This window comes from Cotesia typhae, unplaced genomic scaffold (genome assembly GCF_013202065.1).
Source record: "Cotesia typhae breed Kobodo isofemale line unplaced genomic scaffold, CoteBio_Ctyphae contig_20, whole genome shotgun sequence".
Classification (NCBI taxonomy): Eukaryota; Metazoa; Arthropoda; class Insecta; order Hymenoptera; family Braconidae; genus Cotesia; species Cotesia typhae.
Genome location: NW_027423725.1, coordinates 128,991 through 148,605, shown reverse-complemented (window position 1 = coordinate 148,605; position 19,615 = coordinate 128,991). Strand labels below are relative to the sequence as shown.

The following is a 19,615-nucleotide window of genomic DNA, read 5'->3' as shown; positions in this document are numbered from 1 at the left end:
AATGACACTAAAATTGAGCTGTTAAATTATTATTTAAAAATAATTTAATTTAAAAATTACACATGTGAAAATTAATAAAAATTGTAAATGAAAATTTTTAGAAGCACTTTTTTATTGCAATTGATTTATAAAAATTTTTAAAATTGACAGCTGGCGGCTAACTTCAGTGTTATACTATCAGCTGTTATCTTGTCATCTTGGAAGATTAATGAAATAATAACACTGGAGTTGACAGAAATTTTTTAACAATTAAATTGTTCTTAAAAATTAATTTAATTAAAAAATTAAAGTGAAAATTAAAAAAAAGGTAAATTTTTTTTTAATTTGACAGCTTAAGTGTTAAAAAATTCTGGAAAGTTGTGGAGAAAGTCCAGGTGAGTTTTTTTTTATAAATCATTAGTAAAATAAAATGTTAATTTTTGTACTTAATTATTTTTTTTTTTTTTTTTATAATTGAAAATTTAATTGTTGGTTTTTATTTTAATTTCAGGGTTATGTGAGCTCTAAAATGGCTGCAGTTGACACTGACGACGGAATTGTGGAGCCGGGGATTGAACCTGGAGCTTCCACGGAGACGATGCTGATCACTGATGAAAGCTTTGAAGATTTTGATCAGCTGAACCAAGTTATTAAACAAAAAATTGACAAGGGTTTTTCTCCAGATGGTGATTTTAAATCTTTAGAAGATGTGGTATGATTTTTTTAAATGAAAATTTTTTAATAAAATGTTTAATTTAATTATTATCTTGTTTTTCTGAAAATTTTCAATATTTTAGGAAATAAAGTGAGTTAATTAATTAATGCTGATATAATAAAAAATGAAAAATCAATTTTTAAATTTTATTTAACAAAAAAATTATTTTTTAAAAATTGCATTTTTAATTTTTTAAAAATTTCTAAATATCAACTTTTTTGTCATAATTTATTTGTTAAAATAAATTCTAAAAATTATTAAATATCTGCTAACAAGAAAAATAATTATCCAGTTACTGTAAAAAAAATGGCTATAATTTTTTTTTGCTAAAAAATTAAAATAAATTAAAATTAAAATTAAAATAAAATTTTAGGATGAAACAAATCAAGTTCCAATGGACAGTGGCGATCCACTGCACTGCAAGCATTGGCTAGCTCAAAAAAAGCACATATTTGTCCTAAGCCAAGCCGGCAAGCCAGTTTACTCACGTCACTGTCCAGAAGACAAACTGGTGACAATTATGGGCGTGATGCAAGCCCTGGTGTCATTTGTCGCAGCAGGTAATGACACGATAAAATCAGTCCACGCTGGAGACACCAACTTCGTGTTTCTTATCAAGGGTCCGCTGATTCTGGTGGCGGTGTCCAAGACACTGGAGAGTGTCGCCCAGCTCAACTTACAACTCACGTATAATTTTAGAATTAAATTAAAAATAAAGAAAATTTTTTTTCTGATTAAAATTGTCCTTCAGGTACGTGTACAATCAGATCTTGTTCGTGCTGACTCAGTCGCACTTGACGAGGGTCTATGAGCAGAGATGGAACTTTGATCTCAGGAGACTGCTGACTGGCAGCGAGAGGCTCATCGACCATTTGCTGAATTTCATGGACCGAGAGCCGGCTTTCTTCCTCGGGGCTGTCAAGTGTCTGGCTTTGGCTCCTTCGATGAGGGAGAACATTACTCAGACTATTATTCAAACTTGTAGTAAAATAAAGGTGAGTATCTTGTTAACTATTGACATTTTTTCAAATATAAGCTCATCCCGATGTTACTCTCATCGAGAGCTTTCATTTGAGTACCCACATCAATTTTTCATATATTTCATATATTTATATATATTATATATATATATATATATATATATATATATATATATATATATATATATATATATATATATATATATGTATATATCAAAATATATAAAAAATGCATGTGGGTACTCAAATGAAAGCTCTCGATGAGAGTAACATCGGGATGAGCTTATATCTGAAAAAATAAGAACTATAAAATCTCCTAGAATAAATTAAAATAAATTTTGAATAATTTTTAACAAAAATTTTTTTTTTTTTCAGAAACTTGTGTTCGGATTATTGCTAGCAAACAATCAACTAGTAACCCTAGTAAGAATGAAAAAATTCTTCATCCACCCAGCGGACCTGCACTTGATCCAGAACCTGGTGGCCAGCTCAGAAGCCTTCAAAACCGCGGAAGGCTGGACTCCTATCTGCCTCCCGAAGTTCAACGCCAACGGATTAATGCACGGCCACGTGTCTTACCTAGCAGAAGACTGCCAAGCTTGCTTGCTGCTGCTGACCGCGGACCGAGATGTCTTCGCGACTCTCTCGGAGGCCAAGCAGAAGATCGTCGAGAAGCTGAGGCGCACCAATTGTCTGGAGGCAATAAACGAGTCTATGAACCGCGTCTCAGTGACCACTGCCGAGATCGGGCTCCCGGAGATGCGACACGTCCTCTACAAGTGCAGGAGCACCGCTCAGTTCTGGAGCTCTGGGTTCCAGTCGCCTTATTGTACCGACCAGGAAGTTGAGAGGCTTCTAGGACTCTACCAGTGTCTCCATCATCGTCTTCACTCGCCCACCCGTCCACTGAAGCTCATTTTTCAGCAGCTCGAGAAGGAGACCATGCTCGCCTGGGTCACCTCGGGGTTTGAATTGTATGTTACTTTTGAACCTCTTGTCACCAAACCGGATGCTATTAACGCTGTCAGCAAGCTCCTTAAGTGGATCAAGAAGGAAGAAGACAGACTTTTTATCTTGAATTCACCTACTTTTTAATTACTATTTAATTAATTCAGTTTTTTTTATTAGAATTCTTAATTATAAGTCTGTAGAGCTTTTATAAATTTTTGTAAAAAGGAAAAACATTTTTTTTTTTAAGTTATTAAATTTATAAAATAATTTTTTTATATGATAATTTGTCAGTGCATTTAAAAAATTTTTTGTTAAAAATTTAACATAAAATTTTTTATTGTACAATTGCTGAAATATTATTTTAGTTAAAAATTTAGTTTTAATTTTTAATACGCTGATAAAAAAATTTTTTAACTATTAATAATTTAATTTATTAAATTTTAAACATTCAATAAATGTTTAATTACTTATTAACTTTTAATAAATATTAATTAAATCCTTTGATGCTAAAAAATCATTTATTAAAAGTTAATAAAGCTTATTAAATATAAATAAATTTTTTTATCAGTGTATTAATAATTAAAATACGTAAAAAAAATTAATAAAAGTATTTTACTTGAGCCAAAAAAATTAAAAAATATTTAACCAATTTTAACAAAAAAAAAAAAAAAAAAAAAAAATTACCATAAAATTTTTTTCAGTCAAAATTTTTCTTAAAAAAAAAAAAAAATTAATTTCTTAATAATTTATAATAAAAAAATTTACCTTAAAATAAAAAAAATTTTTAATTTAGAGAATGAAATTAAACATTCCATTAAAATTTAAAAAAGCTCTGTAAGAAAAAAAATAATTAATGTAAATCACTTAAATATTAAGAATATATTCTACTATGTACATTTTTTTATTATAAAGCATAAATGTAAATAAAAAAAACCACAAACTTAAATTAATATCGAGAGCGATCTCTCCTCCTGTCGCGTTCACGGTCCCTGTCTTTCCTTTCTCGATCACTTCTCCTCCTGTGATCTTTATCGCGATCCCTGCGATCACGATCCCTTTCTCGTTCTCTCTCCCGCTTTCTGTCGCGACTCCTGGACCTGTCTCTCTCTCGATCGCTCTTTTTATCAGACCGAGAGTGTCTTTTTTCCCTTTCCTTGTACCTCTCGCGGTCCTTGTCATAGTCGGCCTTCTTCCTTTCGTCCTTAACCGGCGGCATTTCTTCATCGTCGGAGGACTCGATGCCCTCGTCGATGTCGTCCTCCAGAGCCGAGACCTTTGCCTCGAGCTCATTGCTCTCCTCCAGGACATGCCGCTTCTGGATCCTCGGGAGAATAATGTCACAGCTGCGCTCCTCTCTGAGCAGCATGTCGATGAATTCGTCCATGTGGATCACTTCGTAGACCCCCTGCTTGTTCTGGATCCTCAGCTTCCTGCTGTCGTTGAACAGCGGCTCCAGGTACTTGTAGCAGTCCAAGGACGATCCTGTCAGTCGCATGTACAGCGCTCCCAGCGCTCGGACGTATTTAAACTCCTCATTTTTTATAAACTCCACTATTATGTCCTTCTCCGGCTGGATTTGGAGCATCTTTAAAATTAGACATAAAAATGGCGTTGGTTTTATGTTGCCGCCGAAAACTCCGCCGAGGTATCGCAGCTCCATCGCTTTGTCAACCAACAGCTCCGCGGTTAGAGCGAAACATTCTTCTTTCCAGTATTTTGAGTCGTAAATACGCGAACGGATTATTTTTTCGATCAAATATTGAGGGTTTGTTCCTCGAATTGATTTTGCATCCTTCACTGTCCGGTTCGCCATTGCTGGAAAATATATGAAAATTTATTTAGCAGATAATTTTTAATTTAAAAAATTTTTCAACAAATAAATTAAAGCAAAAAATTGAAATTACAATTTTTTTTTAATAAATTTGTTGGGTAAAAAAATTTTTCAAGTACTGAAGTGATGGCTAACTTAAATGTAATGGTTAATATAAACTTCTTCAAATAAATTTAATTATTAATACAAAAATTTTTTTGTAATTTTATAATAATTAAATTATTAAAAAAAAAAAAAAACTAATTAAATATTTTTAATTGTGAAAAATTAATAAAAACTACAAGTGAAAATTTTTAGAAGCATTTTTTTATGATAATTAATTTGTTAAAAAAATTTTTTTAATTGACAGCTAACTTTAGTATTATTTATTTATTTATTTTTTTTAATTTTTTTCGCCATAATTTATTTTTTTAAAATATTATTAATATTTAATAAATATCTGCTAAATTAATTTTCATTAAATTTGCAAATGTCAAATGAAAATAAATTTATCAGATATTTAAGAATGTTTAGAATTTTTTCTAACAAATAAATTATGGCAAAAAAAATTAATATTTAGAAATTTTAAAAAATTGAAAATACAATTTTTTAAAAATAATTTTTTTATTAAATAAAATTTAAAAATTCTCTAGTAACTGCTAACTTTAATGTCGTAAGTATCAAACAACTAGGCCAGTGTCAATAGCTGGGTCTTTTACCTTAAATAGAAAAAATCAAAAAAATTATAACCTTACTTTTTCATAAAAATTAAGTTAGCCAACATTTAAAAATTTTTATCATTTTTTCTATTGAAAAAATTGTTTAAAAATAAATTTCATTTGTAAAAAAAACTTGACAAACTATAAGTACACTTTTTAAAAAACATTTTTGAAGTCTTATTTAATAAATGAAAAAAAAATCCAAAACGTCGGCTAACATAATTACTTTTTTACTTTCATTTAAAATGGTGTAATTTTATAAAAATTATTGGATTTAATTTATTAAATTAAGTAATTAGATTTTTCTACTTACATGATTGATTTTTATAAATTAATATTTATGATAAATAATTTTTTTCTCCATTTGTTTGTAATTTAGACGCTTGGACAAATTGTACTTTGCACAGTTGATGAATTTATATTGTAAGTATTGCTGAGTTGCTGTAGTTTTAATAAAGATGGCGCTGCTGGTTAGTTCACTTGAAATTAAAAATTTTTAAGCAATTGTTATGATAAAAATTTAATAAAACATGCCATAAAAAAACTAAATAATTGAATGTGTCAATATTGTTGAATTCAGAATTTAAAAACAATTATTTTAAGTATAAAAATAAAATAATTTGTTGATTAATTTTAATTCCAAAAATTTTGGAATTAAAAATGAGACCGAAGTTGGAAGACATTAAAAATTATTTTAAAATTTTATAATAATGCAATTATTAAAAAAAAATTAATTAAAAAGTTTCACATGTTAAAATTAATAAAAATTACAGTATGATAATTAAAAATGTAATTTATAAAAATCTAATACTCGATTTTTATAAATCCAAATTCTAAAAAAAAAAAATGACAAACAATTTTATTGTTGGAAGATATTTTATTGAAGCTGACAAAAAAGGTAATTAATCTAAAAATAAGAAATTTATTTTTGAAATTTTTATTGATGAAGCAATATCCTAAAACTCTGACAATGATATCACAGTTTATGAGTTGTTGCGTGAATAAATTCTGTTTTAGTTGTTATCAATGGTTCTGCCATAAATGAATGAAAATAAAATTTAATTTATATATTAACGTTGCAAAGTTCTTCATAGCTCATAATTTTTTATTGAATTTTCTTAATTAAATTAAAAAAAAAAAAAAAAAAAAAAAAAAGCAATGTTTGCCCATAACTTTATTTTCATCTCAATTGGTGTTGTAATTTCACGGATACTGTGTATTAGTAATGCAAATGGAGTCACCAATGAGTTTCATCATCGGTGTGCTGAATACAATTTTGAGGTAAATATAATCGTAGAATATCCATCGGGATAATATTTAATAATTTATGAATTATTTTTCCAGTGTGATCCTCTCTCTCCGCGACCATGCTGTAATCCAGTCCTTTCTTGCATGTTAAAGACATCAAGAGTAGAGTTCGTCTGTGGAGAAAAAGGTATGTGATTTTTGAGATATAAAGACTCTAATTAGTCACAATTGCTGATTACAGAGCTGTGTCAGTTTTGGTATTTTCTGATACAGCAAAGCTAGAAGCCCCTTGCGTCACAGATGAAGACTGTTTTGAAATAATGCACGCGAAATGCTCTGCGGAGAAGAAATGTGTTTGCAGAGCGAAAAATCTCAAGTTAAACGAAACATACTGTGCGCCATTATTGGGAGGATTTTGTTGGAAGGACGAGCCGTGCGTAACTAGAAATGCTCTGTGCATTAATATTGAGTGTCGGTGCAAAGCAAACTACTCAGCAAGCGAAGATAAATGCTTGCCAGGTAATATAATCTGCGTAGTCTTGCATGAAATTACCACTAAACTTAAAATTTGTTCATAATTACAGTTCTCGTAGACGTGCGTTGCAGTTATGACAGAGATTGTGCTGACATAAAATTTGCAAAATGCTCGAAGGATAATTATTGCGTTTGTTCACTCAATACAATTGTTTTAAATAACTCTTCATGTGGATCAGTGTTAGACAGTTACTGTACGACGGATAGCGACTGTCTGGTCAATAATTCGGTATGCAAGAACACTAGATGCCAATGCAATTCTAAATACCTTGCTGTCAATAGAAATCAATGCATACGACGTAAGTAATTAATTCAAATGTCGGTTATTTGATTAGTTATTGTAAATATTTTGCAGCTCATTTAGGAATGTCCTGCACAGATGACGACTTTTGTGTTTCCTACATCAACCACACGATATGTTCTCCAAAAAACAAGTGTGTTTGCAGTCCAAATAGTTATTACTACAACAAAAACATACATTCACTTCTCTTCGACATCAGCTTCTTAAATTATGAAGAATGTAGAACCGAACAAGCTTTTTGTTTTCATAATAAGTGTTATCACCGTTCTCTTGCCAATTACTCAGATAAATTTTGCTCTGAAAACATTAATTGTTTTGGTTCATTGTTAGAAGAGCTTTGTGAGATTGATAAGCACTGCGTTCCTTATAATTCAGTCTGTTCAGATGGAATATGCAAGTGCGCAAATAACTATAGAAACAATTCCATTTTTTCTTGCTTACCAAGTAAGATATATTGTAAAATTTTCGGCTATTTTTCAATATAATAAAGTGTTTTATATTCTTCAGGTATGTTAAACCAGAATTGTTGGATCGATAGTCACTGCAGTGTAATACGGAATGCTGAATGTTCGGATTATCAATGTACATGCAAAGCAGGTTACATTCAATTTAATGCAACGACTTGCTCACCTCTTTTAGGAACTCAGTGTACGGAACATGACAAATGTGCCACCCAGCACTCAATTTGTTCCAATGAACAGTGCGAGTGTTCTGATTTTTTTACACCAAAATCAAATGACCGGTGTCGGTCCAGTAAGTTATCAATCACTTGAGCAAGAATTACAATTTGAGCTTTAAGAATTTTTTTTTTTTTTTTACAGCACTTTTACACCAGACTTGTAAAACCAATTCTGACTGTGAAAATATAAAATTTTCATACTGCTCCTTCTATAACTTGTGTTCTTGCATGAGAAACACTTTTGCTTTGAATGGCAGCACGTGTGTTGCACTTTTTGATCAATATTGCTCACGTGATCTTCTCTGTGAGACAGAAAATTCAGAATGCGTCAATCATAAGTGTGCATGCAAAACTTTGTTCAAAAATTTTAACGCTAAATGTTTGCCAAGTAAGTAGAAAATTTTATTTAAATCTTAAGATCTCGACAAAATTTTTAATATCAATTTTTTACGCAGCCCGTCTTGGAGAGTCTTGTGACAGCAATCGTGATTGCAACATGATCAAGTATGCCGAGTGTTCTGCAAGCGAAAAATGTTCTTGTTTAAAAAATTATGTTTCTGTAAACAACGCATTATGTTCAGCACTTATTTACGAACGTTGTCAAGCAGATAATGAGTGCTACGCCGACAATTCTGAATGCGTTGCCAATAAGTGTCGGTGCAAGTATGATTTTGTAGCTGTTGATTTTAATTCTAGATGCGAGTCAAGTAAAGCAATAATCACTTCTTAATGATAATTAATAACTCACATTATTTTTAACTAACGCTTTTCATTTCTTAGCGATGTTGGGCAAGCGGTGTACCACATCTAAAGATTGTTCAATGATTAAGAATTCTATATGTTCTCCAGATAAAATATGCATTTGTCCTTCAAAATACTTTGTAGTAGACAACTATGTTTGTACTCCCACAATCAATGCAACTTGTTTCAGTGATATACAATGCTCCAATAATTTATTCCACTGTTTGGATGGCAAGTGTCAGTGCAAATCTGGTTACACAGCCATCTCCGTTGACAAATGCATGGAAAGTAAGTATTAATTTATTCTTAACCTAAAATTAATTATTATATTAATTAAACTAACCTCTTTGACAGCAAGCTTGATGTATTCCTGCAGAGATATTTCTGAGTGCAGTGATTCTTGGCATTGGAATTGTGCTACAAGTGGAAAATGTGTTTGTCATGAGAATAATATTGCGATAAATAATTCTATATGTCTTCCTTTTCTCAACGGATTTTGTTGGAGGGACGATCAATGCTTGGTCAAAAATTCTGTTTGCTCTGATTTCCGTTGTCACTGCAAACGCGAGTTTGTCGCTGTTGCTAATAATCATTGTATGTTTTACGGCTAGATGATTTTTTAATGATAAAAAAATGAAACATCAATTGACGTCAAAAGACCAGCATATTTTTTTTTAACCTAAAAAATAAATAATTAGTGTGAAGAATATTAAATATTATTAATTTAGATGTAAAAAAATAATAACACTGAAGTTGGCAGACATTAAAAATTATTTTAAAATTTTACAATAATTCAATTGTTATAAAAAAAATTAAATTAAAAAATTCTATATGTGAAAATTAATAATTCTGAAGTTAGCGGTCAGCTGTTAATTTTAAAAATTTATTTAACAAATTAATTACATTAAAAAAATGCTTCTAAAAATTTTTATCTGTAATTTTTATTAAACTTTTTAATTCAATTTTTTTTTTGATAATTTAATTGCTATAAAATTCCAAAAAAATTTTTAATATTTTTAATGATACTGAAGTTAAAAATTTTTGATTTTTTTTTTATTAATTAAATTACAACTAAAAAAATATTTTAAAAAAATTGCACTTGTAATTTTTCAAGTTTTTTACATGTAAAATGTTTTTTTAATTGTTTAATTAAAAATTTTTAAATGTCGGCTAACTTAATTTTTAATTTTTTTGAATGACACTGAAGTTGGCAGACATTAAAAATGATTTAAAAATTTAATAATAATGCAATTATTATAAAAAAAAAATTAATTAAAAATTCCACATGTGAAAATTAATAAAAATTACTAGTGAAAATTTTTAGAACCATTTTTTTAATTGTAATTGATTTGTTAAAAAAATTTTTAAAATTGACAGCTGATCGTTAACTTCAGTGTTATTTTTTTTTTTTTTTTTATTGTAATTGATTTGTTATTAAAATTTTTTAAATTGCCAGCTGATAAAAAATAGTGTTTTAAAAAAATAAATCTGAAGATTTTGAACTCATAAAAGATTCGCAATTGACACGGTGTGTATTTATCATTTTATCAGGACATTTTTTCATTTTTTAGGTGTGAATGCGCATGCGCATGCGCATTCAAGATGGCAGCACTAGAGAGTCTGAGTATAGCGTACACAAAAGTGTACATGCTGTAATTTGTATTGAGAAGTTCGAACAGAAGTGAAGAGAAGAGTCTTGGAGTGAGAGTCGAAGCATAAGGACGTAAAAATTATCAAGTGCGAGTGGCTTATACTGTTGCTCTGTAGTATTCTGTACTGTACCATCTATTACGTGCTTGTAGTACTGGCACAGACACACTACTATACGCTGCTGCTGAAATACTGCCTGAAAAATCAAACAGCGAGATAAAATAAATTTATTAAAAAATAAATTTATCATTTTTAGTGTCGTTAAACATAAAATAATAATAATAATAATAAATAAAATAAATACATACAATAATTCCAGCGGAGAGAGGGTCAGTTAACAGTCATAACTTATATCACGATGCTCGTTTTGATGGTTAACAGAGGAAACGGCAAGAGGCTAAAGCAGCACCAGCAACAGCGGCCAACTATCACTACCACCTCCAATATACACAACAGGGCTGAGTGAAAAATTTTGAAGTCTAAAAATTAAACTCAAGGCTTTAATTGCGTTCTTACGTGATTAATATTCATTATTGTTATTTATTTATTAATATTTTGTGGATGAAAATATGGAAATTAATAAAACTGGAAGCTCCAATAATTGGAGACTTTTTAATACATCTTGCATTGAGAACAAAGATGAGCTTGAAGAGGTAATTTTTTTATTTATTTATTTATTTTTTTTTTTTTTATTTATTTTTTAAATAATATTATGGGATAAATTATTTTTATTTCAAGTACGTATTTTATCCATAACTATCACCGCCATTGTGTTATTCCATATCTGCGTTTTAGTAACAAAAAACTAAAACTTTATCCGATGGCGCTGCTTTAATTTTAAAAAACAATTATTATTTTCCCGGGTTTTATTGAAATATTTATTTTTTATTGAAATAAATTTTGCAGATGAATAATAATTTTTAGAATTTTTTTTTAACAAAAAAATTATAGCAAAAAAAAAATTGACATTTAAAAATTTTTTAAAATTAAAAATCCAATCTTTTAGAACTAATTTTTTTATTAAATAAAATTAAAAAATTCTCTGACTGCTAATTTTAATGTAATTTATTATTTACAGAAATTTGAACGCTGTCATGGTGTGCTACAGGGACTAACTGCTGGTTTGTCAGAAAAAGAAGCACATGATACATTAAATAATGCAGTTTGTAAGGACAAAACACACGAAGAAGTATCCCTGGGTCTTTTAGTTATTATTTTAACTGACCCACAAGATGCGACAAAAAGTTATCGTGATTTAACGTTAATTACACGTGATGGACTGGCTATTGTACTAAGTCATTTAAATCAATTAGTGCTTGAACGGTATTTAAGATTAAATGATACAACACGTAGTCAATTGTTGTGGCTGTTGCGTGAATTAATAAGAACAAATATTGCTGGTGTTGATAATTTATGTTTGAGTTTATTGAGACACGCTGCTGGTGGTGATATTTCACCGAGGAATATATATTTGGTTGAAGCATTACTTGATATTTTTCAAGACAATCGACCTTGGGTAGGAAATTTTCCTTATTTAGTTGCTTTTATTGTTTATACTTATTTACGGTTAATTGAAGATCATAGTGCTCCTCATTTACATCAATTGAGGGCTAAGGAAGTTACTTTTACTGTTACGTTGATCAGAGAACATATTGTTGACTGTTTACTTATTGGAAGGTAACTATTGGTATTATTATTGTGATTTTTAGTTATTTTATTGTTATTATTGATACTGAAATTATTAGATAGCTAAAAAAAAATTTATTTTATTAAAAATTAATTATAAAAAAATTTTTTAGAATTTTTTAAATATCAATTATAAAAAAAAAAAAGTTTTTCAATTTTTATTGAAATTAAAAAAAAAATCAATTATAAATTTTTTTTTTTTTTTTAATTTTTACTTTAAATTTTTTTAAAAATTAATTATAAAAAAATTAACTTTTAAAAATTTAGAATTGAAATATTTTTTGAATCAATTAAAAAAAAAATTTTTTTCTAAAAATCAATTCTGTAAAAAAATATTTTTTTTTTTTTACTTGAAATTTTCAAAAAAATCAATTATAAAAAAAATGATTAAAAAATTTGTAATTGAAATTTTTTTATTAAATCAATTATAATAAAAAATCTTTATTTTCATTTTTTAACTTGAAATTTTTTAAATAAAAAAATGATTTTTTTTTTTATTTTTACTTAAAATTTAAAAAAAAAATTAATAATAAAAAAAAATAATTAAAGAATTTGTAATTGAAATTTATTATTAAAATTTTTCAATAATAATTAAATTATTATAAAAATCTAAAAAATAAAAATAGATGTCTTTTAATTTCAGTATGATAATTATTATTATTTAATAAAACTAAAATAAATTAATTAATTCACAGAGATCTCGTACGTTTACTGCAAAATGTAGCAAGATTACCAGAATTTGAGAGCCTTTGGCGTGATTTATTAACTAATCCAAGATCACTAAATCCAAATTTAACCGGCGTACTGCAATTATTACAAACACGTACATCACGTCGTTTTTTACAATCACGTTTAACTCCCGACATGGAGCGTAAACTAGTATTTTTAACAGCAAGCGTACGTTTTGGCAATCACAAACGTTATCAAGATTGGTTTCAACGGCAATATTTAGCAACGCCAGAATCGCAATCATTGAGATGTGATTTAATAAGATTTATTGTTGGAGTAATACACCCAACAAATGAATTATTATGTTCAGATATTATTCCACGTTGGGCTGTTATTGGATGGTTGTTAACTACTTGTACATCAAATGTTGCTGCCAGTAATGCTAAATTGGCGTTATTTTATGATTGGTTATTTTTTGATCCTGAAAAGGACAATATTATGAATATTGAACCAGCTATACTTGTTATGAATAATTCAATGAGATCACATCCTGCTGTCACTGCCACACTTTTGGATTTTTTATGTCGGGTAATTTATTTATTTATTTTTATTATCATTATTAATATTTAAGAAAGTCATTATTTAATGAAGCAAAATTGCTAGCTGTTATTATTCTTATTATTATTATTATTAATTATTTATTTGTACTTTATTTATTTATTTGTTTTTTTGTTTTTAGATAATACCAAATTTTTACCCAGCACTAACAGATAAAGTTCGTAATGGTATTTTTTCATCATTAAGGCAAATATTAGAAAAACGTGTATTGCCCTCACTGAATCAATTGTTTGACAATTCAAAATTAGATCGTGAATTACGTATTAAAATACGGGAAAACTTTAAAGAATTTTGTTTACAATCAAACGCTGACTCTGGTAATTATTTTAGATCTATCATTTTTTATTTTTTCAACAATGTTTACTATTAATACTTTGTATTGTATAAAAATTTTATTTAATTTTTTTTTTTTTTTTTTTTTGTAATTTATTTTAATTTTTTTGTTTTTTTTTTTTAACATTTTTTATTAATTCAATTTTCTAAATGATATTTTAATAGCATTCAGTAATAAAGCTCCTATAAAATATATAGGTAAAATAGAGGAAATCAACAAAGACATGGGTCCAGGATTAATGTTAGACAATAATTTAATGCCCGGGACAGTAATTGCTTCGACAACGTTAAATTCTAATGAAAATAATTATCATGGGCAAGATCCGGAGCCTGCATTTAGTGACGATGAAGAGGAAATACCTTTGAGGTAATTTTATTAAAAAATTATTTTAAAAAAAAATTAATTAGGATGAAGGGACCAAATATTGACCACCTATGTTCTAAATACTGACCAGTAGTATTTTTTATAAAAAAATTTAATTGCTTTAATTTATTAATATCTTAAAAAAAAATTTTCAATATTTAATTTATGGAATTAAATATAATTATTAATTAAATCCAAAATTTTATAAAAAATTTTATTAAAAAATTAAATTTTAAATAAATGTGGGTACTTAAATGAAAGCTCTTGATGAGTGTAACATCGGGATGAGCTTATATTTTTATTTAAAGTATAATTATTGAATATAAAATTAAATTACTAATTTTTTTTTTTATCAAGCTGTCAATATTTGGCTTCTTTACTCTATTTTATAAAAACCAATTTCTTAATTTTATTTTTTAATTTATTTTACAGGATAGTGACTAAAGTCAAAGACGAGGATGAAAATGAAAATGACAATGACGACGAAAACGAAGTTGAAGATGATCATAACAATGATGACAATGATGATGAAGATGACGACGACGTTCCTCTGTCAAAAATAAAATTAAAAAAAGACCGAGAACGTGAACTTATAAAACAATCTTTATCATCATCATCATCATCTTCCTCATCGTCATCATCAACATCTTCTAATTGCATAGTTAAAGACATAACTTGTCACTTGAACATAACTTTGGAACCCGATGAAGTTAAATCAGCTGTAAATAATCTTTATAATGAGACTGATAATGAGTCCCGTTGTCAGACGATGGAACGTATTGTCCAAATGATTCTCGAGGATGATCTTGGTGTAGATTCAATTACACCACTTGCTAATTGTCTTTCGACTATTTTAGCGTCTGAAATAACTTCAGATATTTTTCCTTCGAATAATTTAAACGATGAATCATTAATTGACAGTATAAGCACTCCAATATTTGTAATGTTCCGTAATTATTTTCAATTGTGCAAAGAAGAAGACAGTAGAAAAAAATTTCTTGGTCATATGTTGGCTGAGTTACAGAATTTACAACCTTCTGTTGGATATTTATTGCTGTATTTTTTAAAAGTTTGGGGCCGTGAGGAAGAAAAACGCGAAGGATTAGCGTCAAATAGTACCAATGAAGTCAAGGCTGCTGTTTATAAAGATTTTTCTCACCATCGGAATAAAAAATTGGAAGCTTGTTTGTTGGACGATTTGAAAAATTGCCATCAAGATAATGTACTTTTGTTGTGTTATTTGGTGCCAGATGTTTTCATGGGCTTTCAAAATATCGCACTGGGAAATGCTACTCTTCTTCATTTAGTTGTCAGTACTGTTGACTCTTGTCAGTTGCAAGAACTGGTCTGTCAAATACTCCAAGGACAATTAAAGATGCTGGAGAAAGATTCTTTTAATGGATTGCTTATCAAGAGTCTTGAGTGGGAAACTTTTGAACAGTATTGCTTTTGGCAACTTATTACTGCTCATGATTTTCCGATTAAATATGTACTTCCAGTAGTACCTAAATTGCAATTTAAAAATCACGCGGAAGCTATGACAGCGATATTATTTATGTTGAAGCAAGAAAGGTAAGAAATTTAAATATTTTTTATCAAAAGGGCGTATTACAGCAGCTAGATAGGGTTTTATGCCAAAAGGGCGTATAAAAAAATTTTTTTTGCCATTCAACTTAAAACTGCTCAAACCGTAAAGATTTGTCAAAAAAATTTTTCAATGTACTAATGCCAAAAGGGCATACAAAAAAACATACGCCCTTTTGGCTTTAGAAAAAAATTAGCCTAAAGCCAAAAGGGCGTAAAAAAAAACTTTCAATTATTGCTCTGAAATATAAAATTTAACTCTAAAAAATAAATCCAGATGATTTAATATTGTTGAGTTTGACGCATCTGACTCAGCAACCATGTTAGATATCGCAACTGTTTTTTTTTTCTTTTTCAATTAAAATTATAAACAGAATTTGTATTAAAATTGTAATAATAACCTTTAAAAATACCCGAAGGTAAAAGACTCAGTTATTGACACTTGCAATTTTATTTTAATTAAAAAAAATAAATCAACTGTAATAAATTAATAAATATAAATTTTGAATTATAAATTTTAAGAAAATTGGTTTTTTTAAAAGATTTAATTTTTTTAATTAGAATAAAATTGCAAGTGTCAATAACTGGCTCTTTTACCTTATTTGTAATTTAATAATCAATATATATATTTTCAATTATGCAGCAAAATTAGTAACATATAACTCACGATTCAAGGCAATCGGCAAAAAAAATTATGCGCCCTTTTGGCTTTAGGTCACTAAATTTTCAATTTCCTAAAGCTAAAAGGGCGTATAAGTTAAAACATACGCCCTTTTGGCTTTGGAAATTTATTTTTTTATTTTTAGGCTTAGAAAGTATTAATAAAGCAATTATTAAAAAAAAAAATGTATAAAGCATTTATTAAAAAAAAATATTTAATTGAATTATTAATAGTTCATAAATCCTTCTATCAGCGTATAAATTAATATGCGTTCTTTTGGCATTATTTGGGTTGCAATTTTTTTTTTTTTTTTTTTTTTTTTTTTTCAAATAGAATTTTTTTGTTTTTTTTTTTTTTTTTTTTTTTTAATTCAAATTAATTGTAGTAATTTTTTTTTTTAAGGCTAATAACTAATTACGATTTAAAAAAAAAAATAATACGCCCTTTTAGCTTTAAAATTTTTTTTTATTTTTCAGACCAACACTGGAACTATTACGTCAATTATTTACTCGTCAAAATAATGATGGTGATACATTTGTCGTAGCGGCGCTTCGTTATTGGTGTAGAGATTATGAAGATAAATTAGGTGAACTATTGGCAAATTTATTGAGCACACGTTATCCCGCAACAAGTCCAAATAAACGAAAACGCGCCGGCGCTAAACAAAATCAACAGCAGTCTGGACCACCAACTGGAGAACAAGTATTAGGTCATTTAGATCAATTAAGACAACATTGTCGTGCATCTTCAGATTTACAATTGTATCAAACTGAAGGAATGCAAAAAGCACTTCAACAAGCCCAAGCCGCTAGTAGCGATAGTTTGAGAAAGAGTTACGGTGATTTATTTGCACTTGCTGAAGTTAATGAAGAAAATGAACCACCTCCTCCACCACCTACATCTTCATCACGTAAACACACTGCATCGGCTACAGGATCTTCGAAGACTGGAGCTGGTCATAGGAAAATTATTTCTACTAGAGAAAGAACCGCCAGTAAACGGCCGCCTCCTAGAGACCGTCATAGTGACAGTACTGACCAAAGTAGTGAGGTAATTTTTTAATTAATTAATAATTGATTTAAAAAAAAAAAAAAAAAAATACTATTTTTTTTAAATGAGCAATTTACAAAAATTAAGGGATAAATTTTTGGGTGATTTTCAACGAGCTGTAACTCCGAGGAAAATGATCGTACAGCAAAAAAAAAAAATATAGCAAATTGTAGCTCCAAGTGTCTAGTTTTCAGATATGACCATGAAAATTTTTTATCATGTTCGGGTCTGGAAAAATCCTAAGAACACTACAAAAAAAAATTTTCCAAATTTTTTCTCGTCTTAAAAAAGGTCTACGGGCTTGAAAAAATTTTTTTCCATTGTTTCGCTGAAAAGTTTTTTTAGAAAATTTAATGCCCTTCAATTTGACGTAATCAAAAAGCCTGTACGATGATTTGCCGCGGAGTTATCGTCAGTCAAAGCAAAAAAGTACTTTTTCACTTTGACAATCAATAACTCTGGAAATAATGATCGTATAGGAAATCGAAGGATGGTTTTTAAAACTACACGATATTCTCTATAAGATACCGTGAATAGCTTTTGTCAAAAAAATTTTTTTTTAATTGAAAACTTTAACTAAAAAAATGACAAAAATTCGCATAATTAAGGATATTTGGATAACTTGGTATAACTTTGGATCAAATGGATGAAAAAAGGATATCATCGGTAATTTTTCAACCTCCAAGTGTCCCCTAAAATCCCTGAAAAATTCAAAGCGCTAAGATTTTTTTTTCATAGTGCCCCGAAGCTTCAAATTCTTTGTTTTTACAAAAATCACCATTATGAGCAATTTTTCGATTTTTATTCATTTCTTCAGTGAAAAAAAAATTTTTTTTCTCAAAAATCTTTATTTTTCCAATCAAAGAAATTAATTTTTCAAGAAATTAAAAAAAAAAAAATTTCAATTTTTTTTCAAAATTTTTTTTTCAAATTTCTTAAAAAATCAATCACACTCCGTTATTACACTCATCGAGACCTTTCATTTGAGTACCCACATCAAATTTTCATATATTTTATATATTTATATATTTTATATATTTATATATTTTATATATATGTATATATGAAAAATATATCAAAAATGCATGTGGGTACTCAAATGAAAGCTCTTGATGACCTTAACATCAGGATGAGCTTATATCTTCAAAAACGTCAATATTTAAGAAAGTACAGTGTAATTTAATACAACAAAATTTTCTAATTAATTTTTTATAAAATTGCTAATTAAAAAAAAAAAAATTTTTTTTTTTCTATTTATCTTTAAAACTTATTTAATAATTTTTTTTTTTTTAAGGATGAAATGATTACTAAACCAAAACAAGCAAAAAAAAGGAAAAAAGTTTATGCCGTTGGATCGGACAGTGATTGACCATCAAGTGTCTTCTTATTCTTCTTAAACCTAAAATTAACTAATATTAAAAATAATAATAATAATAACAATAATAATAAGGATCATCTTTTTGCGCGAAAAGAATATAAATTAGTTAAACTAATTGTTCAGTTTATAAATTAATTATTATTAATATTAATTAATTAATTTTTATATTATTTACATTTGAATATTTATTGTGTAAATATTTTATTATTATTTTCATTTTTTATTTTCAAAAATTTTTTTTTTATTTCAAGTAGGCTACACAATTTAAAAAAAAATTAAAATAAACGGATTTACTTAATTATTAAAAATTCATAAAGTAGATTGAATAAAACAAATAAATACGGAGTTTTATACTTGTAAATTGTTAAAAGAAATTTAAAATAAACTCCGTTTTCATTAGTCTTATTTATTTAATTATATTATTATTATTATTGATTATTATTATTATTATTTTTTTTAATAATTAAGTTTGTCATTTAAGAAAAATAATTAAATTGTTTTAAAAAAACAGATGTACATTAACCATTGTTTAAATTTGTTCCTTTTTTTGATTTTATTTTTAAAATTGTACAGACTTGATTTTTAACTCAATAAATAATTTTTTTTTCGCAATAAAATTTTTCATTTTAAATTATTATTAAAGGAATAAATAAAAAAAAAAAAAATAACAGACTGTCATTTTTAATTTTAATATTTACATTCGGTAGTTTGTTAATAATTAAGTAAACTATTAAAAGTGATATTTAATAGATTTATCTGTATGTATAAATGACTTGTAAATTTCCATTTATTTATAGTTATTAAAATATCATAAATAAATTTATAAATATTGAAATTTTATTATGTATATTTTAGATTTTTTAATAAAAGTAATTTTAGTATTTTTAAAAAACAAATTAAAAAAATTTTTAATTTTTAATTTTTAATTAAAAATATTTACAATATTTTTTTTTTCTGATTAAGAA

At 27.4% G+C, this 19,615-nt stretch overlaps 4 protein-coding genes and 1 long non-coding RNA gene across 7 annotated transcripts; 3 read left to right on the top strand and 2 right to left on the bottom strand.

Annotated features, from left to right (window-relative positions):
• The first annotated feature begins 197 nt into the window (after positions 1 to 197).
• Positions 198 to 3,016, top strand: Mon1 (vacuolar fusion protein MON1 homolog). Its single transcript, XM_074259294.1, has 5 exons — positions 198 to 374; positions 491 to 691; positions 1,068 to 1,381; positions 1,446 to 1,689; positions 2,050 to 3,016. Exons 2-5 carry the CDS (start codon positions 509 to 511, stop codon positions 2,767 to 2,769), a joined length of 1,461 nt encoding a protein of 486 aa, XP_074115395.1. The 5' UTR covers positions 198 to 374; positions 491 to 508; the 3' UTR covers positions 2,770 to 3,016.
• Positions 3,017 to 3,489: 473 nt separating this feature from the next.
• Prp38 (pre-mRNA processing factor 38) lies at positions 3,490 to 5,628 on the bottom strand. Its single transcript, XM_074259293.1, has 2 exons — positions 5,468 to 5,628; positions 3,490 to 4,440 (listed from the first exon to the last, which is right to left on the bottom strand). Exon 2 carries the CDS (start codon positions 4,436 to 4,438, stop codon positions 3,572 to 3,574), a length of 867 nt encoding a protein of 288 aa, XP_074115394.1. The 5' UTR covers positions 4,439 to 4,440; positions 5,468 to 5,628; the 3' UTR covers positions 3,490 to 3,571.
• Positions 5,629 to 6,267: 639 nt separating this feature from the next.
• On the bottom strand, positions 6,268 to 7,125 carry LOC141538034 (uncharacterized). The gene is made up of 2 exons (XR_012480994.1): positions 6,985 to 7,125; positions 6,268 to 6,575 (listed from the first exon to the last, which is right to left on the bottom strand). It is a non-coding gene; the product is annotated as an uncharacterized LOC141538034 (long non-coding RNA).
• A 1,017-nt stretch (positions 7,126 to 8,142) lies between these two features.
• On the top strand, positions 8,143 to 9,449 carry LOC141538032 (uncharacterized). 2 transcript variants are annotated; one of them, XM_074259292.1, is made up of 4 exons: positions 8,143 to 8,304; positions 8,372 to 8,623; positions 8,697 to 8,945; positions 9,012 to 9,449. In XM_074259292.1, the coding sequence occupies exons 1-4, from the start codon at positions 8,145 to 8,147 to the stop codon at positions 9,266 to 9,268; spliced, it is 918 nt and encodes a 305-aa protein (XP_074115393.1). In that variant the 5' UTR covers positions 8,143 to 8,144; the 3' UTR covers positions 9,269 to 9,449. The 2 variants fall into 2 exon arrangements, with proteins under 2 accessions (XP_074115393.1, XP_074115392.1); XM_074259291.1 differs by having other exon boundaries at positions 8,163 to 8,623.
• Positions 9,450 to 10,497: 1,048 nt separating this feature from the next.
• Positions 10,498 to 19,221, top strand: Ints3 (integrator complex subunit 3). 2 transcript variants are annotated; one of them, XM_074259370.1, is made up of 8 exons: positions 10,498 to 10,960; positions 11,386 to 11,984; positions 12,689 to 13,250; positions 13,402 to 13,597; positions 13,812 to 13,980; positions 14,410 to 15,549; positions 16,699 to 17,272; positions 18,567 to 19,221. In XM_074259370.1, exons 1-8 carry the CDS (start codon positions 10,877 to 10,879, stop codon positions 18,639 to 18,641), a joined length of 3,399 nt encoding a protein of 1,132 aa, XP_074115471.1. In that variant the 5' UTR covers positions 10,498 to 10,876; the 3' UTR covers positions 18,642 to 19,221. The 2 variants fall into 2 exon arrangements, with proteins under 2 accessions (XP_074115471.1, XP_074115470.1); XM_074259369.1 differs by having other exon boundaries at positions 13,779 to 13,980.
• Positions 19,222 to 19,615: the final 394 nt, after the last annotated feature.

Coding starts and splice junctions, on each gene's coding strand:
- Mon1 (XM_074259294.1), top strand. CDS start 509: ATGGCTGCAGTTGACACTGACGACGGAATTGTGGAGCCGGGGATTGAA. Junction 692..1,067: donor TTAAATCTTTAGAAGATGTG/GTATGATTTTTT, acceptor ATAAAATTTTAG/GATGAAACAAATCAAGTTCC. Junction 1,382..1,445: donor CAGCTCAACTTACAACTCAC/GTATAATTTTAG, acceptor ATTGTCCTTCAG/GTACGTGTACAATCAGATCT.
- Prp38 (XM_074259293.1), bottom strand. CDS start 4,438: ATGGCGAACCGGACAGTGAAGGATGCAAAATCAATTCGAGGAACAAAC.
- LOC141538032 (XM_074259291.1), top strand. CDS start 8,167: ATGGCAGCACGTGTGTTGCACTTTTTGATCAATATTGCTCACGTGATC. Junction 8,624..8,696: donor TAATTCTAGATGCGAGTCAA/GTAAAGCAATAA, acceptor TTCATTTCTTAG/CGATGTTGGGCAAGCGGTGT. Junction 8,946..9,011: donor CGTTGACAAATGCATGGAAA/GTAAGTATTAAT, acceptor CCTCTTTGACAG/CAAGCTTGATGTATTCCTGC.
- Ints3 (XM_074259369.1), top strand. CDS start 10,877: ATGGAAATTAATAAAACTGGAAGCTCCAATAATTGGAGACTTTTTAAT. Junction 13,598..13,778: donor ACAATCAAACGCTGACTCTG/GTAATTATTTTA, acceptor ATATTTTAATAG/CATTCAGTAATAAAGCTCCT. Junction 17,273..18,566: donor GTACTGACCAAAGTAGTGAG/GTAATTTTTTAA, acceptor TTTTTTTTTAAG/GATGAAATGATTACTAAACC.